At 37.9% G+C, this 18,497-nt stretch overlaps 1 protein-coding gene across 1 annotated transcript in view; it reads right to left on the reverse strand.

Annotated features, from left to right (window-relative positions):
* Positions 1 to 18,497, reverse strand: part of LOC149152141 (chaperone protein dnaJ GFA2, mitochondrial-like) — a 240,918-nt gene that overhangs the window by 90,118 nt on the left and 132,303 nt on the right. Inside the window, exon 12 of the mRNA XM_089439251.1 lies at positions 12,320 to 12,392. Within this exon, the coding sequence (XP_089295377.1) occupies positions 12,320 to 12,392 (73 nt within the window). The remainder of the gene's footprint in view (positions 1 to 12,319; positions 12,393 to 18,497) is intronic.

An 18,497-nucleotide genomic window follows, 5' to 3' on the forward strand; every position in this document is an offset into this window, starting at 1 on the left:
AATTCATATTAATACACATTAATATTTTATTTTTCCTTAAGTTTAGACTTAGGGACTCCATTAAAAATATTAATTATTTCAATATCTCCTGATCTGTTTAGAATCTGCCCAAACCCTTTCTGGGTATTGGAGATCTTATGTGCCCCAACCTCTCCACCAAATTTCGTGGCTAGAGCACATCCGATGCTACCCCAAATCAACATGGTGTTGGTTATAGAGCTCTATTTTTGGATACACACCTGGATCCTTGGGTTGATGGTTAGTAAGTAAGCCTAATGGTACCTAGAGAGACTGAAAGCTTGAGTCCATCTTAGTCCCACATGGATAGATTGCCCTGGTCAGGAATCTAGTCCATGGCATTGCGATGCCTAAACTGTTGAAAGACCAATGGATTGATTGCCTTGATCAAGAATCTAGTCCATGGCATTATGGTGCCTAAAGTTCTTCATGGTTCATATAGTTGAGATCTTCCTTGTACCTATATATGATGAATACCTCCCTAATTAAGAGGGAGTGTTGGAAAATGTGACTAGGTTTCATCTTCATTAAATGTATTTGAGTCATCTTGTAATGTTTTTGTTAAAAGAATAAAGAAAAGATTTTTTATTATCAATAAATTGACTTGTTAAAGCATGGGTTTCATGCTTGGGTCAATTGTTATAGGTCAATCCTCCAATGTAGGCTTTAGGATTATTTATTTGGGTCAAAGTCAATTTGTTTATTGGTCAAAGACTCCTCCATTAAAGCCTCCTTGATCATCATCAGCCTCCTCAAAGCATCCTTGACGTCAGCCTCAAACAAATCTTCCTCAAGTCTGCCTACCAGTCGGCCTTCATGTCGGCCTAAGCTTAAATGGAGTCACAACTATTCATGAATTCATGTCGGCCTATTTCATGGACAAACAACTATATATATATAAGTATAAGAACTTCGTATAAAACACAGAAGTTCAGATTTCAGAGTGGTAATTTCGGTGCTCTAACAGAGAAGAACCAGTTCGGCTATTACAGGAGTAACTCTCGGTGTGATCACAGTAAGGTAGTTTTGGTATCATTACAAGAAGCTTGGATCATCTCTGAGTTTGAAGTTTGGATATCACAGCAAGGGAATAACACAGTCTCAGTGTCACAACAGTGAGATGGTTTCAGTCTCATTGCAGGAAGGAGCTCGGATAAGTGACCTCAGTTCAATACTATAGTAGATGCATTTCGGTGATATGATAGTGGACAAGTCTCGGTTGAATTGTAGAAGACAAGCTCATGCGGATTACAGTGGAGACTTTTTGTGATACATCATAGTGAAGGATTTGGTGCTACCACAGAGTGAAGGATTCAGTGTTACCACAGTGTGAAGGATTCACCACAGTCAAGGTCTCGGTGCTATCACAGTTTCAAGGATGACTTGATGGAGGATGTCTTGGGTCTAGATTGTAAGGGTCTTGGTCGTCTCATCTTTTGAAACTATTGAAGGAAGAATTTGTGACTGGGTTTTCCCCTTTGAGGGGGGTTTTGCCCTGGTAGTGTGCCTATATCTTGTGTTCTCTTCTATTTGTTGCTTGGCATCAGTCTTGATGATAAGAAAAGATAATTCGAAAGATAAAATAATAATAATTAAAACATTACAAAATAATGTCATAATAAGAGAAATCATATAACTGCCACTCCTTGGATTTCTCAACACAACGAAGGTCGAGTACATGGTTGCCAGTTTCGCAAGATGCAAAGCTATTTGTTTGAGGAAGCAAAGCTATTTGTTTGAGGAAGCTTCTCATGGGCTTGTTTGGGATAGAGTTGGAGCCCACCTCGATCCACTGTGACAATCAAAGTTGCATCAAGCTCTTTGAGAATCCAGTGTTTCACGATTGCTCAAAGCGCATCAACATAGGTTATCATCACATCAGGGATATTGTTTAGAGATGTATAATTTCAATCTAGTACTTACCAACAAAGGAGCAGACAGCAGACATTCTAACCAACACTTTAACAAGGAGCAGATTTGTTTACCTCAAAGAGAAGTTGGGTGTAGTCCTGAACACTTTCCTCTCTAAGAGGGAGTGTTGATTGGAGTAGAAAAGTAAGCGTTATGTTTTCATAAGTGTTAAGACTAGCAGTGGGACCAACAAGATAGCCACTTTAACATAATATTAAACAATTTAACTATTTCCTAAAGTTAAACTTAGGAAAAATTAAAATTCCTAAGTTAACTTATGATTTAATCTGAGCCCTTCATCACGATTTAATCTCAGCAGTAGAGAAGTAAGGGTTTTGTTTGCCTAATTGTTAATGCTAGCAAAGGGACCCACAAGACAGTGACTTTAGCATAATATTAAATTATTTAACTATTTCCAAAAGTTGAACTTAGGAAAAATTAAAATTCCTAAGTTAACTTACGATTTAATCTCAGCACTTCATCACAATCTAATCTCAGTCATTGAAAGTGAATTTAGGGTTTGGGTTGAAATTATAAGATGAGATAGAGTGAGTAAGTGACAAGTTAGTTGAGCACAAGCATGTGTCAGATCAGCAAGAAGAAAAAACTAGGGTCCAACAAATCATAGTGATTCAGTGTCTAGGAGACAAAGATTGAGTGAGGGACGAATTGCCTCAACTTAGACAACCTTAGAGTAGCCTTCAGTTCGTACATGTGCCCAAACAGAAGAGCTTGCACATCCATACTATTTGCCTGTGTGCGCAAATAGCCATATCTGTGCGGTCATACAACAGATTAAGTGCATGGAAGAGAGATCAATTTGTCTCAGAGATGATAAATTGCTTCCCTGTGGAGAAAGGGAAGTTTTCCCTTGTAATTTTTCTAAAGAAAATCCTTTTTCTGAAGATAATAAAAGACACACAAAGTTACAGATTTTCCCCAAAGTTGTGGTTTCCTAGGTATATCGTGTGTTCTATGTGTTGGATATGTTTGTCTTTTGATTTATTTATTTATTTTCCATTGTGCATACTAAGTTAGAAAACTCAGTGTATTTGAGATTTAAGTTTCCAATGCAGCAGTGGTTTGTAATTCTAGTTTATATGCTTAGAAAATTGTGAATCAGTTACCGGGTTTTAAGGAAATCAAACATATTCATGCAGAGGCGGAAAAACAATGGGAAATGCTTAACATTTCATTGCATGCCTTAGAATATGTTCTTACACCTAAATACTAGCATGCAGCATGGCTTTCATCACCGACACCTAGTGAGGGGACCAAAAGAAAACCACACCAAAATCCAGAGGTTCAGGCTAGCTATATGAAAGTATTGGATAAATTAGTCCCTGATGAGGAGTGTGACACCATACAAAGGCAATTGAGCAACTACATCCTTGGCACTAGTGCCTTTGGGACCAATAATGCGGTTAGAGATCAAGGGAATTTGTCTTCTCTAGGGTGGTGTAACATGCATGGCGATGTTGCTCAACATCTACAATGTTTGGAAATACAGGTTCTCTCACAAGTGGTGAACACTTCTTCTGCAGAGAGGTGTTGGAGCACTTATAGTTTCATCCACATTGTCAAAAGAAACAAGTTGAATGTAAATCAAGCAGAGAGCTTGGTTTATGTTCATTAGAACTTACAATTGCTGTCCCATTACTATGAGCAAGCAGAGACAAATAAAGACTTAAAGCTTTGGAACAAAAATCCAGAGGAGGATAATTTGGAGGGTGGAGTGTTGTATTTAGAGCAATTGGAGGATGCTCTTATCTAGAATGATGATGATCACATTGAGATGTCACCCCCATCCAGTGTCATTGTTCCCATGTTCAAGTCTTCAACCTCAGGAGCAAGGGCTTCATCTTCAGTTCCACAGCCACAATCTACCTCACTGCCACCAGATGGAGGCTCACGCAGCAGTCATGATGGTGTACTAAGGAGAAGAGATTAGTAAATAGATCATAGATTCACAGTTCACTACCTTTTTTGTCATTATTCTATAGATCATAGATTAGATTCTTAGATTTTAGTGTTGTGAATTTGAACTTTCAAGTCTTCCAACTTTAGTGTGTAGATGGTGGTGGCCTATTTTCTAAACATTACTATTTGGTCATGTTGAACAATTGACAATTGCTTTGTAATTTATTTGAATTTTGAATTTTTTAACTTTTAATGGTCTACTTTCTAAGTTTCTATTATATGGCATATGCTTAAAAATTTGATACTTTCTACCTTCTATTGTCTGTGACATGCTTAAAAATTTGATGTTTGTTGGTAATTACTAGAACCTAGATAATTGATGCTCGAATAATTGATCATTAAGGTACTATGGATGCATTTCTATCTTGATTTATGTACAAATATGTACGTTTTCATATCTTATGCAACTAATAAGGCATTCTGGGTGTTTTTTTAATATAAATGCAAAATTATATATATATATATATATAGATGCTTCTGAGACACTTTATTTCCAAAGTTTTTCAGAAAATGACGTTTACAATGCTTCATTTCCAAAAAGCACACCCACTTTGTCCCTGCTTCGTGCAACACTGGTTCTTCATCAGTTGACAGGGAGTATCTCCACTTAGGCTAGAACAAATGGCAAGTTCACCAAAGTTCATCAGCAGTGAAACAACAGGTGTCTCCACTTGAGGCCAAATGCATGAACAATTCACCTCACTTCACTAATAAATGCACATTGGCTTGGTAGACTATTGCATGGGTAATACTAATTTGACCTCAACAATTGATAAAAGGAGTAAGTCTCTCTTGCAGGGGAGTGGAGTTTTCTTCTAGCAGCAGCAGCATTCTCTCTTCGTCTATTCTTTTCTATTCTCTTCGAGATTCTATGCTTTGCCTTGGGATTATCATTGGACCAGTTCTGTATCTGTCTCTTTGGTGCAATCAACCTTTCGGCTAAAGCAGAATAAAGTTTAACTATGCTATTTCTCCGGCTCTTCAAGCTTTTTAGTACTTTGTGATTTCTTTGCACAGTGTATTAGAGGTTTCTTAGGCCTTTATTTTGATAATAATTATCACTTAGAGCATCTTTATCTTTCTATTTTTTATCCATCCTTAAGCTATTACATGCAGAAAATTTCCACCAATTGATTTCAAAAAATTTCAGGTCTCACCTTTGGCTGCTTGATCACACATCCAAAAGGATACTTTGTGTACTGTTATATCAGTTTTACTTGCAGATTTACAGGGTGATAGCAGCAATAAACACCATAGGGACATTGAAGTAGAAACTTCGTAATAAACAGAAATAAGTAAATATGTTATTAATAGTTGAATGATAATGATTACATTTTTGTGAGAGGCCCGGGCTATATACCGCCTTAGGTGCCTCTTGGTGAACGGGCATGATCTTTGATCATGCCCTTTTGCTTAAAAAACTACACTAACTAATTTTTACATAATATTAACTAACTTTTACATAACATTGCCTTCCTCTCGGAAGAATGCTTTGTCCTCAAAGCATACGTAACGACGGATGTTGTTGACAAAATGCTTCGGTCTCCCAAGAAGCTTCTTCTTCAGGCAAGTCCTTCCACTTGATCAAGTATTCCTTGATTGTACAACGTCAAAGCTTTCTTTCTCTAGTAGATAAAATACCTTCTGGTTCTAAAATGACCCACCCTTCATCATCCAGAGAGGGAAGCGTTGTTTGCGCTAATTGTTTGCGTTGATACCAAATGAAGTAAGAACTTCAGTAATACCCAGTCAAACCTAAGAACCCTCTTAGCTTGGATACATTAACTGGTTTGGTCCATTCTTTTATAGCTTTAATTTTATTAGGGTCCACCTTTACGCCTTCATGGGATATAATGTTATGAGGAGAATTATTTCGGTGTAAATCACATGATAGTACATTTGTCGACGTGTTTCGAACCAACAAGTGTGGTTCATCGTCAGGACAAATTGAAGAATCGGATCATGGCTATATCTTAAATAGGGAGATCCTACTTACCAACGACTAGGATTGACTGAAAAACGGCTATAATAGACTGGACCGGGCTAATGGCTATAATTGACCCAGAAACGGCTAAATTTAATTAAAATAATATTATTATGTTGAAATGTATTTAATCTAAAAAAAAATTAATAAAATGAATAGATAAATAAATAAATAATTCTGACCAATATGATAGAAATTGTATTATTAATATATATATATAAGAACCTCAGAAATTGGAAAGCAGAACCTCAGGTCAGATCTATCATGCTATAAATTCTACCTTCATTGCACTTATTCCCAAGTCCGACTCGCCATCATCCTTTGCTGATTTTCGTCCCATTTCGCTATGCAATGTACTCTACAAGATCATATCCAAGATCATAGCCAACAGGATCAGACCCATCCTTTCCAATCACATTGCTCCTCAGCAATTTGCTTTCTTGGAAAACAGGCAGATTCATGAAGCCATTGGCTCTGCCCAGGAAGCCATTCACTCTATCTGGACCAAGCACCTCAAGAGTATTCTTCTCAAAATCGATCTCTCAAAGGCTTTCGATAGAGTCAGCTGGCTTTACATCAAAATGATTCTCATTCACCTGGGCTTTCCACATCAGCTTATCACTTGGATTATGGCATGCATTACCTCTCCTACTTATAGTATTCTGATAAATGGTGCTGCATCCCATTTCTTCCACTCTGAAAGGGGACTTCGTCAAGGATGTCCCCTTTCCCCCCTCTTGTTCCTATTGGTTACAGAAGCGCTCAGTCGTCTCATCATTGATGCAAAGAGGGAAGGAACTATCCGGGGCCTAAAGATCTCAGAAGCTTGCTTCCTAACTCACCTTCTATTCGTGGACGATGCCCTTATACTTCTCGATGGAAGTATTCGGGATACCTCATCTTTCAACAGAATCCTTAATCTTTTTTCACATGCCACGGGCATGGTGGTCAACCATGAGAAGTCTTCCATCACTATGGTTGGTACATCTGTAGCTGAATCACAATCGGCTATGCAGGCTTTTCCATTTATCACACAACCTCTGGATCAAGGTCTTAAATACCTTGGATATTGGCTAAAGCCTACAAACCAAAAAATTGCCGACTGGGTATGGCTTGTCACCAAGATTGAAAAGAAAATAACTTGTTGGTACTTCAGATACCTATCCAGAGCAGGCAGATTAACTCTGATCAAATCTGTGCTGGAAGCAACTCCTGTTTTTTGGATGGCTTTAGCATGGATTCCCCGAAACATTCTCTCAAAGATTCAGAGACTCTGCAACAGATATTTGTGGGCTGGAAAGGAAGAGAAGCGCACCTTTGCTTGGATCTCCTGGAGTAAGATTGCCCTCCCTAAGAAGTGGGGGGGCTGGGGATTAAAGGACCTGGCATCCTTTGCTAAAGCCCTCGCTGCTAAAATGGGTTGGGCATTGCTGACTTCCCACAGTTTATGGACAGAGATTGTATACCATAAGTACATCTGGCCTCTCGACATCATCGATTGGGCCAGACTCCCAAGCTGGAACAGAACGGGCATCTCTTCCATTTGGAAAGCCCTCCTACACTCCCTCCCCCTCCTCAGGAGCAACATCATATGGCGCATAAAAAGTGGGGACAGAGCACGCATCGGAATGGATCCATGGAGTGGATGCGGAGGAAGACACAGACTTCACTCAGACCTGATTGCCCTCCTAACTCCCGTGGCATTAGAGTGCTTGCGCAGATCGCTGACCCTGAGGGCTCGGACATTTTGCATCAGGCTTGGAAATCTGGCACACAGTTAGACATCCCGATCAGATGGCACGAACCATGGAAAGCATACTGTGATGCCCTCTCAGAATCCCATATCAGAATTGTGGAAGGACCGGATGAACTCATCTGGCAGATTGCTGATCGTGGGATTTACTCTCCTCGTGAGGGATACAAAGTCATTATTTCTCACAGAAAGCCGGAGGTGCTTGATAGATGGTGGCACCAGATTTGGAAGCTTAATGCATCGCCCAGGTCTAAGTTATTTACTTGGTGTGTCCTTCGCAACCGCATTCCCACTGACGAACACCTCAAGCGCAGGGCGGTATCCGGTCCTTCGCGTTGTGTGCTGTGCAAAGCAGACACAGAGACCACCGAACACCTATTTTTAAGATGCCCCATTGTAAATCAATTATGGCATCATATCAAACATCACATACAGTTTTCGGGCGATTGGTCTGGTACAGACCTTATCAACGCGTGGATGGATTGGGGGAACAGACACAGTGGTTCGAAATCTGTAAACCTTCCGATCATAGTAAATTGGTCTATATGGAAGACTAGGAACAGAATGATATTCGATGGATGGGAGCCTACATGGTCTCTCGTTGAAGCTGGTATCATTACAGCATATAACGAACTACCGAATCCCCCTCCCCCAAAACAGCGACGGCCGACCCCTCCTCCCAATATCGACATGAGCTCACCTTGGGCTTTCTTCGATGGGGCTGCAAACGAACATGGCTGTGGAGGGGGCATCATTATACACAAATCATTGAGGCACTTCTATCACATCAAAGTAGGACTGGGGGCTGGCACAAACAATTACTCTGAGCTCATATCTCTCCGCCACTTACTTCATTTTGCACTCAGCCATCATTGCACCAGCATCAACATCTATGGAGATTCTCAGATTGTCGTTAATTGGGTCAATAGAGTTACTACATGTCACTCACACACTCTAAATATACTGCTTGATGAAGTCTTTATACTAATGGAGGCTTTTAACTCATTTCACATATCTCATATATACAGAGAACATAACCAGACTGCTGACAAGCTTTCCAAGGAGGCCGCGGTGATGGAAAATGGCTTATGGGAAATCACTGAATCTTTGGAACAGCAGGAGCAGAAATACCACCATCGGCCATATATAGACCCGTCATATCCTACTGCGGGTCTACAAGCGACTTAACAATCAGTCTTTTTTGTTATTTGACTGCACAATATGATATATATGTAAATAGATCGAGGTTTGCCTTAAATGGCACCATTTTTGCACAATTTTTGTAAATGTAACAGACAGATATACAGCACTGATCTGCAAATATCTTGAAAATGCACTGAACAGTTTGGCATATGCGACAAAGCATCTACATATGTAATCTTTCATATTTATAATGAAATATTACGGATTTTTCCAGTGGAAAAAAAAAATATATATATATATATATATATATATATTTTAATGGCAAGGGTACCTCCTTAATATAAATTAAATAGTAAAACCCTAGTATATTAGTGTGTAAGGTTTTGATAATTATATATTATAAGGTAAATTAATATTCCAATATTAGAAAAATTTAAAAATATTTTAAGATATTTCATTAATTGGTTAACCAGAGTTATTAATCGAAAAGAATTAGATGTTAATTAAACTAATGATCTAGTAATAATATTAAATCTAATTCTGGTGAGAATTCTGGGGCATCTTATGTTTCTTCTATGTCAGAATCCTCACTGTTTGAATCGTTAGTTGCTTCACAATCATATAGGTTCTTTGGTTCTTTTCCTTTAGCACACCTATGTTTGGGGTCCCACTTCTCACCACAGAGTTTGCATTTGCCTTCTTTTATCCTTTGTATTTCCACATTAGATTTTTCACCTTCACGACGATGTGGTAGAACATGTCTTATATTATTTGAATCCACAAACTTGGGTACTCTTCGTCTTGAATATACTTTTTCCGGTTTTGACCACAGTATTTGTTCAAATTTCTTTTCAACAGTTTTTGCTTTTCGTCTTGCCACTTCTATTGACTTAATGTCATGAAGGTCAAGTTCTACTTGTAAATGAGTTTTAAGTCCGGAGATGTATGATTGAACTATATGGGACTTTGATAACCCAGGTACTCGTGTCACTAAGGTTTCACATTCTTGAGTGTACTCATCCACACTTCCTTTTTGCCGTAATTTGATGAGTGATGAAAAAAACTCTTCTTCCCTTACACATTGGAATCTTTTAAAGCATGCATCTTTAAATTTCCTCCAACTGATGGTGATTGTCGTCTTCTTCCACCACATATACCAATTATATGCTTCTCCTTCCATTTTCATGGATGCGTGCCTAAGCCTTTTGTCATCGTCGTTGATGTCATAAATCTCAAAGTATTCTTCTGCTTTATTTATCCATGCAACACTGTATTTTTCGTTTCCATCGAATTTAGGCATCTCGACTTTTGCCCTTCGCTAATATGTCGCTACTAGTTGAGCGAAAAAAGGCTGTTGATTGGTAAATGTATCCCAGAGATGCTTATTTGAAAAAACCGCATTACTATTTTCGTGGTGGGGTGTCGCTGATTTTTTTGGAGATTCAGCGTTTTGAGAATCTGTTTATTTTGTTGAGTCTGACGAATTGTGCTCTAGATTTTCTCCATCTTCTTGGAGTAGTTGTTCGGGTGTAATATCATGCTTTCTACACAAGTGGTTTAGCAATGCCAAAGTCTGTTTTTGATTTATTTTTTTTAAATAATTGAATTAAATTAATTAATTAATTTAATTATATGACATAAGTTTTTTTAATTAATTAATTAAATTAACGTTATATATGTAATTATAACTATATAATTAAAACTATATATAATTATAATTACATATATGTATTTATATATATATATATATATATATATATATATATACGTATCTGTATAGCATATTTGTATGGACAATCACGTCTGGCTGAACGGTCACGTTTACTTGAAAAGTCACGTGCGAATGGTCCTCACTGTTTAACCGTCGACCTTGTGCGAATATCACTGCAGAGCCCACAGCAATGGACCGCAGGAGTCACCACGAGTTTCCCGCAGAGTCACCACGATGGCAGCGATCTTCCGGGCGGATGGACAGCAGACGGGGATGACGGAGGCAACAGTCTTCCGGGTGGATGGACAGCGGACGGGGGTGACGAAGGCAGCAGTTTTCTGGGCGGAGGGACTGCGGACAAGGGTGACGGAGGCAACAGTCTGGATGGACAACGGACAGAAATGACGGAGTGTAGAGGATAGACGCAGCGGGGAAGCGGGGTTTTTACAGGAACAAGGGCAGAGTTTAGTAGATGATGTCGGATGAATTGTTGGAGTTTCCCACGTGAGTGAGACCAGCACAAGGAGGATTCGATGCCTCTGATACCAGATGAAGTAGAAACTTCGTAATAAACAGAAATAAGTAAATATGTTATTAATAATTGAATGATAATGATTACATTTTTGTGAGAGGCCCGGGCTATATACCACCTTAGGTGCCTCTTGGTGAACGGGCATGATCTTTGATCATGCCCTTTTGCTTAATAAACTACACTAACTAATTTTTACATAATATTAACTAATTTTTACATAACAGACATCCTCAGGTTGGCAAACACCAGACCAAATGGAGAGGAGATTTGCTGGCGACACTCTGGGTAAATTTTCCTAAATGTTACACTGATTTCTCACCATAGATTATAGAGCATTCATTTTCTACAGTGCAGATATTTTTGATAACGCCATGCAACAGTGATAACTTGGTTGACAAATGACAATCAAAAATGCCTTAAATGGGAGCTCAAATATAAAGAATGCCATTACCAAAACCCATATCCTTAAGGAAGGGCGGGCAGAATCTGGTACCAGTCCTCCTAATGATATGCCTTAAGGATCATAATGAGTTAAGCCCAAATATATAAAATGTTGTTAACAAAACCCAAATCCTTAAAAATGAGAGCCAGAATCTAGTGTCAATCCTTCTAATGATGTGATTTAAGGATCACAATGACTGACATTATAATTTTGGCCACAAGCAGGTGTCCACAGGTTAGATAGGTGTACACTCATATCATTGTCCTCAATGACCTACAACTTAACCTGTGCACTTTATTAACTCCTACCGATTAAATACTAATGTTTAACAACATAATTGAACTGTCTTACAGGTACTGAGTTGTGGAGTTGTAGCACATCTTTTACAATAAGAACTTGTATTTACACTCTTTCATCATTACATATGTACGAAACCCTGAAGCTTAGCAAAGGCAGTCCCAGGCATAAGAACTAAAATTGACATGAAACATATGTAATTTAAACATTATTTACTATAATGTTGATCATAAACTTCATTTGGAATGCAGAATCACATATCAAACATCACTGATGTAAAGATTAACTATAATACAGATGAAACATAAAGGAATATCGCCATTCATTTGATGATACTTGAAAAAAATTACAAAGTGCATTCTAGGCAGTAAAGATGAAACCCTTCACCATTTTAGGCAGGTTTCAACTTTTACAGGGAACATCTTTGACCTACAATCTACATCTAAGACAGAATCAATGAACAATGCAGCTAAGTCAGGTATTTAAATCATTCAAATGGATAAGCAAAATCATATACTTCAAACTACAAAAGCATTACAGTTGCACACCTGCCATTATATCTAAAGTACATTTCTTCTGTCCTTTTACAACCCTATCTCCACCACACGTCTTGCAAAATTCCTGTGCCCATAAAATTATTACATTATTAATATCATATGCTAATCAAACGAACTTAAGTTCCCAAACACAATCCTAACAAAAGACCCATTACACAGCAATTTAAATGGGGAAATAAAAAACAACCTAATAGGGTAAAACATGCACAGCAATTGGGCAGCTAAACTTCAAAAAGGGTAGAATTTGGAGCTTGAAATTCATATTTTCCATTTCACACCTTTTTTCAGTTTCATGGATAGATATTTCAAAATAATCAAAACATAATAGGAGGTAGTGCAAACACTATAATTTACACTTAAAACAGCCCTATGAATTTTTTGAGAAAATTGAATGATGGAATCAGCCTGGATGTTTTTTCAATAATGCCAAGATTGAGTACACTTTCCAGCATGATGGAATCTTTCCAGCTTCATTTCTCATTATAGGAAATCTACTAAAACCATTGGGGAGGGGGCATGGGTTGTGTTACACCTCACTTTGCATGAGCCCTGCACGAGTGAAATTTTTTCTCTACTCGTGATTTTTATAAGAAAGGCAAGTTCTTAGTTTACAGGTTGATGGAGCTTTTGATGGCACATTCAAGAATACATGTGCCTGATTGAAGGGTTGTGCTTTCATTTTGTAGAGTGATGCTACTTTGATGTATGGTGTATTATTGGTGATAAGGTCATGGATGCAATGTTGCTTGAAGATAGGTGGTTCCATTCATACATAAGCCTAATAATGGAATGCCCTAACACTTTTGGGCTAGGTTGACATTGGTATTGTTATCTTCCTTTGGTTGGATTCATGATAATGTAGAGAACTTGGCATATCCCTCCTCTTTTTCGTATGGTTTACCATTTTGATGAGTGAGTATTAGCATGGTCAAGAGGCCCATTACTCCAACACCCTAGCTCTTATGGATGTTTTTCACACATGAATGGTCTACTTTTGAGGTGGATCATGGTCTTATGAGGAGTGCTCCCCTTCTTTGGCTCATATGTGGAGGAGCATACATACTTATTACTTTTCATCATTTCATGCATCTTTTGTTTTGGTCGTTCCCCTTCTTGATGAATTGTTTGATCATGTGGATGACTTGGCATTTGGGTTGATGGTGATACATGGCATGGATCTTACACATTGCACATTATTCCATGATGGGTTGATCCCTTGTTTTATGGACCTAGCCCTTGCCACACTTAAGGAAGGTTGTTACATCATGATCCTAGAGGTTGAGTGGTTTGTTGCATACTTTTCTATGCTTCATGGTTGAAACCTGAGCACTCCACCTTATAAGGCCACCTTGCACACCTTATCATGTATTATTGTTAACACATGCAATCTTTGGAGGACTGTCTTGCACACTTGTTGAGGCATGGTCTCATTATATTGGATTGATCAGGGGCCACCCCCCTTCTTCATGGAGTTAGTTGAGCATTGATGACATTCCACATGCATTCTTCATAGACTACGTGCCATGTTTCATGGAACCACTTGCTTGGAACTTGATTTGAGGAGGGTGTCCACCATTTGAGGCCACTTTGCACAATCTTCCATGCCTTATTGAGGGGATGTTTCTCTTGGAAATCTCAGGCATGCTATCATTGAGGTTGGAGTCTGGACTTAATTCAACCACTTTTTTGAGGAGACATCCACCTTGAAGTGGTAGCTCGCACTTTCTTTAAAGCAGTTGAACCGGCTAATTCAGTCTAGTCTAATCTGGTTCTTATAACACTACTCATATCTACACTCACGGTAGAGGACATCCACCTTTGAAGAATCCCCATTACACATTCTCATATACCATTAATGAGGATGTCCAGCTTTGGAGGCTTTGTTGCACATCTATTCATGATTGGAGGAGGACGTCTCACCTTAGAGAGCCACATATGCCACTTCATGAATGTCTTACTTGGTCTTTGCACAATTTCAGAAGGATATCCCACCTTGGAGAGCTACACCCCACATTTTAGGGGACCCAAGAGGTTTAAAACCCTAAATCTAAGGTTTCATTGCACACTTTGAGGGAGCTATACACTTCAGGGCCTTTGGATATTAGACATTGAAGACTTGAAAGAGGTGGTGGAGCCTTCAAATTATATGCCCTTATGATTGTCATGGTGGAAAAAATAATAGCAGTTCCATATACACATGTGAGGAGACATATTTATAGGGTAATGGAGAGTGGTGACAATAAGCATGCCATAGGGATCTTAGTTTGTCCTAAGGTATCAATGGAACAAAGGCAAAAATACATCCAAATAGAGGACGCTACACACAAAAAAAATAAGAAACAAAAACTTCAGTCTAAATCAAGCGCAACCTCTAAATTTGGTGGTAGTGACCACACTTCATCTTCTATTGGAACTTCAAGAACCTATTAATCTAGAAGAACAATAGCATATTTCCTTAATATTGGTGGGAGTGATGATGTGGATGAAAAAGTGTTGCGGTTTCTTTGTGCTTGTGGTATACCATTCAATGTGTTTCACTCTACCTACTGGCATGATTTGGCTAAGGCCATCAATGAAGCCCCAAAAGGATACAAGAACCCCAACTATGAGAAAGCTAGAACTTTGTTATTAGATAGAGAAAAGGAAAAGATTCATAGAGCTTTGACACGGTTTACAAATGAGTGGGGTGATTGAGGGGTATCCATTATATTTCGATGGTTAGACAAATCTTACAAACCAACATTTGATAAATATTCTTGTTGTTTCTGCTTGCAGTGCAGTGTTTCTTGCAAGTCATGAATCAGTGTTGCGGGGGAGCGCGCCCCCCCCCCCACGATCCCGCTCCCAATCAGCGCTTCGGGCGGGAGCGACTCAGGAGCGAGTCGAGAGCGCGCTCCCTAAAAAAAATTTTGCTCCCTGCCTTTTCGGGAGCGTTTTGCCTTTTTTGCAATTTTTTTTTGTAGTAATGTTTGAAATGCAATTTTTTTTAAAGAAACAAATAATTTTTGAGTGGGGTAGCTTAATGATCAAGTCTAGGCCCTAGTATTGATATGCTATTCATGGTAATGTTAAATTCTTAAAGTAAAAGTGACATTCTCCTTAATATTCATTTTCATCCTTTTACTTAAATTTTTAACATTACCATGAAATGACTCGGGATGTTTGAGAGTGGTTCCGGCCTCATTGGATTTCATATGGAGAAAGTAGAATTTTAGATTTCATTCAAAATCCAGCAGACTTATCAGTTTTTCAAGATTTCAGGATTGGGGGATTGCAATGTTTCCATTGAATTTTGTCATGTATTAGGGTATGGAACTCGTATTTAATCAAGAGCACCAATCCCCCTATGTACCTTGATGTTAGTGACATTGATTGTCGAACTCCTCTATCATGACCCTCCTAAAAATGTACGCATCACTCAAAAAAAATCTTGACTTGACATGCTATGCTTGTTCTATCTTATGTTAATGCTTAGAGGGTGATATTAATGACAAAGATCTTGATTTTCCAACAAGACTAAAAAATTAGACATTTCTCATGGTGGCAAGAGGCCCAAGCATAAGAAATAGATAATATATTTACTTCTCTTTTCTAGTTTCTAATAGCTTTTACAACTATTGACTCTTTCATATTTATTATGATATTTTTTTAAACAATATATGACAATTTAAGTTTGAAGTTGGCAATTATAACTCATTAGTAATGAATTATGAATATGATGCTTCATGAAAGTTGAAAGTTGTTTCATTTCATTTCATTTTATAACATTTCATTTCATGTTAGATATTATTTTTTGTAATGGTTACACTTAGCTTACAAGTACAACTTTGGTGATCAATGATGATAAATGTTATATATTGAATTTTGAAAGCTTGAAACTTTAAGATTGATGAATCATGAGACTCAATATGTTGTATGTTACTATGTTACTAACTTGTGGATGTGGTTGATGAAGATTATAACTTCTAGATGATTGTTGTTGTATGGTTCAATCTATGTTTTTTTATGGTTTTTATATCTAATTCATTGTTCTACATGTTTTTGTTGACATATATATATCAAAATATATATATATATATATATATATATATATATATATAAAACGCTCCGGGATTCGCTCCCAAACCGGGAGCTTCTGAAAATGTCGCTCCCGCTCTCGTTTTCGCTACTGCTCCCCACTTTCGCTCCCGCTGCCAAGTAACACTGTCATGAATACTCCCCCATCATTGCATCTTATCAAAACATTACAAAGCTCCTATTGAAAACAATTAATGATGTTGGTCCTAATAATATGGCTCAAGTAATCACTAACAATGCATCAAATTGTAAGGGAGTACGAAAAACCATTGAGTGACATCATCCACACATCTTTTGGTTCAGATGCTTGGTGCACACAATGAACCTTTTGATGCATAATATTGTGAAGCATAAAGAATGTGGATGGATTAATTAGTTGTACAAAAGAGGGAAGCAACTTATCCAATTTGTCATGGGGCATACAAGGGTAAATTACTTATATGGCACTTACTCCAAGCCGCAGCGACATAAGATTGCAAAAACTAGATTTGCAAGTTATTGCCTCACCTTTAGGTGCCTATTGAAGGGCATACAAGCCTAAGTGTTATGGTGACATGTGATTCATGGGATGACAGGAGCACTAATAAAGTTGGTGCTAATGCAGTGATAGAGATGGTGCTAATGCGACTAATTTGCCATTCAGGACATTTTTTTTAATTAAATGCAAAGTAATAATAAATATATAAAATAGACGCTTCCAATGCTTCACTTCCAAAAACACACCCATTTTGTTTCGGCTTCGTGCAACACTGCACTAGACTATACATTGCCAAATGAAACAGTGTTGTCTCTTAACCTGAACTTGCGTAGGTAGTAAGAAGCTAGGCCACCAATTTCTACAACATTTGATAATGTAGGTTTGATAATCATGTCAAAGAGATGAATATGTAGTTGATATGTCTAGAAATACAGATGGAAGCATTGATGCTCAAGAATGGAGAGAGACTAATACCCCTTATGGGGTCAAGGTTGGAAATGTTGAATTTTCATGATATCCTCATCTGATAATTGCTTCCCATTGATTCTTTTGCTAATTCATCTTATATCACATTCATCATTAAGTAATTATACATAGGAAATCTCAACAGTAAAACAATAATGATAGTAGGATCATGAAGAGACAGCGAAACACAAGACCCAAAATTTTATCTTGGGAAAAACCCAACATCCTTTTCTTAGAGAAATTATTCAGTTCAACAAGAGATACAATCTGATTTTTCCAGTGAAATAGAGTCAAACTGCCCAGTAAACAAGCCCAGGTCAAACCTAGTCAAACTGAAAAATTTCGGCCTCGTGAAATTTTGGCCTCTGCACTTTCCTCATAATTCAAACTGCTAACCAGAAATATACACAAAAAACTTCAGTCTACTCCCACACGTGCGAAGTCAAAAGAGGTCAAACAAAGATGAAAGATGGCTCTGTCAATGCTAGGTTATTATGGTCAAATTTCAGACTTCTTTCCTTCTCTCTTCTTCATATAGATGAACAGAAGATCAAATGTGTGTGTGACCGATTTGGTGTCAAATGAAGAAGGTCAAGTATCTTTATATAGTGGTCTTATGGTGCCCAGGGGCACATCCCTTTGACTAGGCCCACCTATCTTTATGGTGGGCCAACTTGCCTTTTGGAGGCAAATTAAAATTAAAATTCTTTTTTATTTCTTTTTAGGGCCAACTTGAATACCGACCATAGTCACCAAAAATCAACATTCCCTCTTGTCTAGGTGTTAAAATTTGGCAGCACAGGGATGAATTTCTCCTAGAAGAAATCATATCTTTCAGTTTTGTTTCAACCACCTATAATAAAACTTCGTTTCTAACAATTCTAAAATGACTTTCCAAAAATAGTAAGTCACATCTTAATTTGGAAGTGACTTTCCAAAAATATAAAGTCATGTCTAAATGATCAAGGATGATCTCAACATATGGAATACACTTTAAAATCAAATTGATCATGATTAAACAAGTCAATAATTAATATTTTTATCCTTACTAATATTATTATTTTTATAATACGTATGTTGTATGAGATTCTGGAACGTGGGAATGTTGGGAACTTGGGTACGGGTGTCGGGAACGGCAAGAGGTTTCTC

Source organism: Pinus tabuliformis, chromosome 9, assembly GCF_031772625.1.
Source record: "Pinus tabuliformis cultivar Carrire ecotype Pingquan chromosome 9, CPIR1, whole genome shotgun sequence".
NCBI lineage: Eukaryota > Viridiplantae > Streptophyta > Pinopsida > Pinales > Pinaceae > Pinus > Pinus tabuliformis.